The sequence below is a fragment of the Musca domestica genome, unplaced genomic scaffold, assembly GCF_030504385.1.
Source record: "Musca domestica strain aabys unplaced genomic scaffold, Musca_domestica.polishedcontigs.V.1.1 85, whole genome shotgun sequence".
NCBI classification, from domain to species: domain Eukaryota; kingdom Metazoa; phylum Arthropoda; class Insecta; order Diptera; family Muscidae; genus Musca; species Musca domestica.
Genome location: NW_026712418.1, coordinates 2,603,127 through 2,607,354, shown reverse-complemented (window position 1 = coordinate 2,607,354; position 4,228 = coordinate 2,603,127). Strand labels below are relative to the sequence as shown.

General features: G+C 38.3%; 1 protein-coding gene across 1 annotated transcript; it reads left to right on the top strand.

Annotated features, from left to right (window-relative positions):
• The first annotated feature begins 722 nt into the window (after window positions 1–722).
• LOC101900621 (adult cuticle protein 1) lies at window positions 723–1,732 on the top strand. Its single transcript, XM_005187885.4, has 2 exons — window positions 723–797; window positions 864–1,732. Exons 1-2 carry the CDS (start codon window positions 792–794, stop codon window positions 1,293–1,295), a joined length of 438 nt encoding a protein of 145 aa, XP_005187942.2. The 5' UTR covers window positions 723–791; the 3' UTR covers window positions 1,296–1,732.
• Window positions 1,733–4,228: the final 2,496 nt, after the last annotated feature.

Below are 4,228 nucleotides of genomic sequence, written 5' to 3'. Positions count from 1 at the left end.
AAAAACCAAGAACTGGTAGTTTGACTGGCCGTAAGCTTTATTTTTGATGTATTTATTCTTAAGGGCCACGTTCTAAATGAATACCCAAAATTGGGTATGAAAATGTCTCTGGTCTGTTCTTTTCTGGAAAAATTTATAAATGTTTACTGTTTAGGATATCGAAAAATTAGCAGAACTAGTAGATTATTGTAGGTTTTTGAACAGGCCAATAATAGACGGACTTATTTTCTATTTTGTTGTTGCAAAATAGTTCAAACTTATTTCCACAAAAAAAAAAAAAAAAAAATGTTGCAAGTACCTACATAAGGCCGCTAAACTTTCAATTATATATGTACGGAAAAAGGAGTTTTGTGCCGACAACAAGCGAAGGAACGTTACTTTTAATATTTTAGCAAAAAGCAAAACAAACAAATCATGAAACTCTTATCCTCTGATTTGTTACAACTTGTGCGGCTGCAACAACGGGCGTGTACTATAACGTCGTGGATGTGTGTGTGAGTTGGTAGATGTAAGTTTTGGTACTCTGATTACAATGGCCAAAGTTTTGAATTGTTTAGTTTAGTTGTTCTTGTAGTTTTTCTAATTTTTGGCGTGGCCAAAACAAAACAAACAAAAAATAAAAAGCAGAGCAAAAAAACTGTCAGAAATATTTTATATCGCAGGCGAGATTTTGTGTATAAAAGTTAGCACATTTTCAATTAGCAGCATAGAATCGCATTGCAAAGCATTCGCTGAACACTGCTTTCAGTTTAATTTTCAACGTTTATATCCTTATCCTCAAATCCTACAACATGAAGGTAATTTTTGGAAATTTGAAAAAATATTTCTTGGATATCCTTTTTAATTTCTGTGTGCTTTTCCAGTTCGTCTGTGCCGTAGTCATGTTGGCCCTTGCCGCCGAAGTCCAGTCATCGTTGTTAACAGCTCAGGTTGCACCAGGTGTTTCATATGTGGCACCAGCTGTGCCAGGACCCGCTCCATGGGCTGGCCCTTGGGGTGGTCCATGGGCAGGTGCCCATGCCGCCGGTGTGTGGGGTGGAATTGCTGGACCTTTGGGTCCTGCTGGTCATGGCCTCTGGGGCCCAGCCGGTCATGGTGCCTGGGGCCCTGCCGGTCATGGTGCCTGGGGTGGTTATCCCGGTATTTCATTGAGCCAAGGACCTGGACACGCAGCTGCTCATGGACCCGGTGTTTATGTGGCTAAGACCCGTGGAGCCGTTCACACCGCTCCCTTGGCTGGTCATGTCAACTCAGCCACCTCAGTAAACTTGGCCCCTGCTCCCGGAACCCACTAGATAACCATTGGCATTTCGAACTGATAAAACCGATTTAACAAAGTCTGCGCTACATTATTTTATGCTTCAACTTCAATCCCGTTTTTCCACATCTAAGGAGTTTCTTTCGGTTTCCTCACGTCCTCCAACACCAACAACCGACTAGCACACACAACTTTTACCATCTGGTGAAGGAGGCGTTACTGGGTCCAATGTCTAACATCATCATCCCAAGTCCTGTACACCAAGTCCCAGAACAATGGCAATACTCAACAACAACAACATCTGCGAACAGAACACAAAACTCTACACCCAACTATGCCCTATATCCTCCAACTTCTATCTTCACTCTTTAACTGTAAATATGAAAACAACAAAACATTGCAACAACATAAATCTTAAAAAAAATGTAAAAACAAATATCTTTGATAGTGTAATAAAGATATTGAAAATCTTAAGCGGATATGTGTTTGTAATTCAAAATCAATTTTGATTATATGAATTTTCATAAGTTTATTTATTTACCCTCCACCTTGGAAAGGAGGGTATATTAACTTTGTCATTTCGTTTGTAACATCCTTAAATATTCGTCGTAGACCCCATAAAGAATATATATATACATTCATAATCAGCATAAAATTCTAAGTCGATTTAAAGATGTCTGTCTGTCTGTCCGTCAAAATTTAGCAGAGCAATTTGTATTGTGTCTAGGATGGTTGGTATTGAAAATGTGATATATCGGCCACGTTCTGGTATAGTCCCTATATAACGGTACCTCCCGATATTGGGAATTTTGATGATTTATGCCACATTTTTTCTCGGATTTGTCTGAAAGTTGGTATTTGTAGGTCATAACGAGTCCCTGTGCGTGTGGCAAAACATTGCATGTATAGGTCCACGTTTTGGTATAGCCCCCATATAAAGGTACCTCAAGATATTCGGTATTTTGATTATTTTTGCCACATTTTTTCACCGATTTTGAAAATGGTATTTGTGGGCCAGAATGGGTCCTAGTTCGTATGGCGAAACATTGTATGTATAGGTCCACGTTTTGGTATAGTCCCCATATAACGGTACCTCCCAATATTCGGTATTTTGATGATTTTTGACACTTTTCTTCACGGATATGTCTAAAAACTGGTAGTTGTAGATCATAATGGGTCCCAGTTCGTGTGGTAGCCCCCATGTAACGGTACCTCCCGATATTCTGTAATTTGATGATTTTTGCCACAGTTTTTCACGGATATATCTGAAAATTGGTATTTGTAGGTCATAATGGGTTCTAGCTCCTTTGGCAAAACATTGCATGTGTAGGTTCACGATTTGGTATGGCCCCCATATAACGGTACCTCCCGATATTCAGCATTTTAATGTTTTTTGCCACATTTCTTCTAATATTTCCTTTACCCTAAGGTGGAGTGTATTAAAAGTTCGGCCCGGCCGAACTTAATGTTTTTTACTTGTTTTAATTGAATTGTCTGAATATTCCCACACACCAGACGAGTCCTTCTGAGCAATTAATCCTCTGGATGAGAATTGTCTATATATGTCCACGGTATCGTATAGCCCCCAAATAACGGTACCCCCCTATGTTCGCTAATTGAATGATTTTAGCGACATTTTTTAACGAAATTTCGTAACTAAAGTTCGTAATAGGAACTGAAGCCTGTAACAACAAAAAATACTTATGCAGGTCCTCGCATTCGTATATCTCCCATATCACGGTTTTCATTTAACCCGTATTTTTCGTCGAAATATTTTAAAAATTTTCAAGTTCCTTCCAAATTGTGGAGGCTATTAAAAGTTCCGTCCGGCCTAACTTTGCTGAATTTGCTTGTTTTTTGTTAAAACTATTCTTGACACCCTTGTTAACCAGTTATCTCAGGTTGACAGGCAGATTCTACTTTAAACATTCACTACATCCCACTTATTTCCTAAATTCCCATTTTCCCTGCGGTATATAGTCTAATACAAAAATTAATATTTGTTTCCAAAAAATCATGTCTTTGATTTTTCAAATACGTTTAGTATCGATTTTGATTTTAAAGCTTTCGAATATTGTTTCGCTAAAGGATGATAAGATAGATTTTTCGATTTTTATACCCTACACCACATAGTGGTAAGGGTATTATGTTTTTGTGCATTTGTTTGTAACATGGAGAAGGAAACGAGATAGACCCATAGTTACTTTTGAGAACCTTCATAGAATCACTTTCTGAGTCGATTTATGCATGTCAGTCCGTCTGTCCGTCCGTCCGTCCGTCTGTCCATGTATTCTTGTGAACAAAATGCAGGTCGCATTTATTATCCGATTGATGTGAAATTTTCCAAACAATATTTTTTTGGCCCAAGGACGAACCCTATTGAAACTGGTGAGAATCGGATCAAATTTAGATATAGCTCCCATATATATCTTCATCCGATTTCGGGTTAAATGAGCACCAAATGTCCACTATCAGTCCAAATTACCTGAATTTTGGCACACCCAACCGAGTTCGGCCTAGAAGCAAGTATATCAAATTTGGAGAAAATCGGTTCAGATATAGCTATAGCTCCCATATATATCTTTCATCCGATTTGATCTTTAAGTCCCTCACATTCCTACTATGCACTCCCCAACCGTGATATTTGGTACCAGGTATTAGATGGAGCACAGAAATAGCTGTTTTAAATTTTATCGAAATCGGTTCAGATTTGGATATAGCTCCCATATATATCTTCATCCGATTTCGGGTTAATTGTGCACCAAACGGCCGATATAAGTCCATATGGACTGAATTTTAGTACATCGGACCAAATTCAGCCTAGAAGCAAGTATATCAAATTTAGTGAAAATCGGTTCAGATATAGATATAGCAACCATATATATGTTTCATCCGATTTAGTGTTTTAGTCCCATACATTCGTAATATTCACTCCACAACCGTGATATTTGGTACCAGGTATTAGATGGA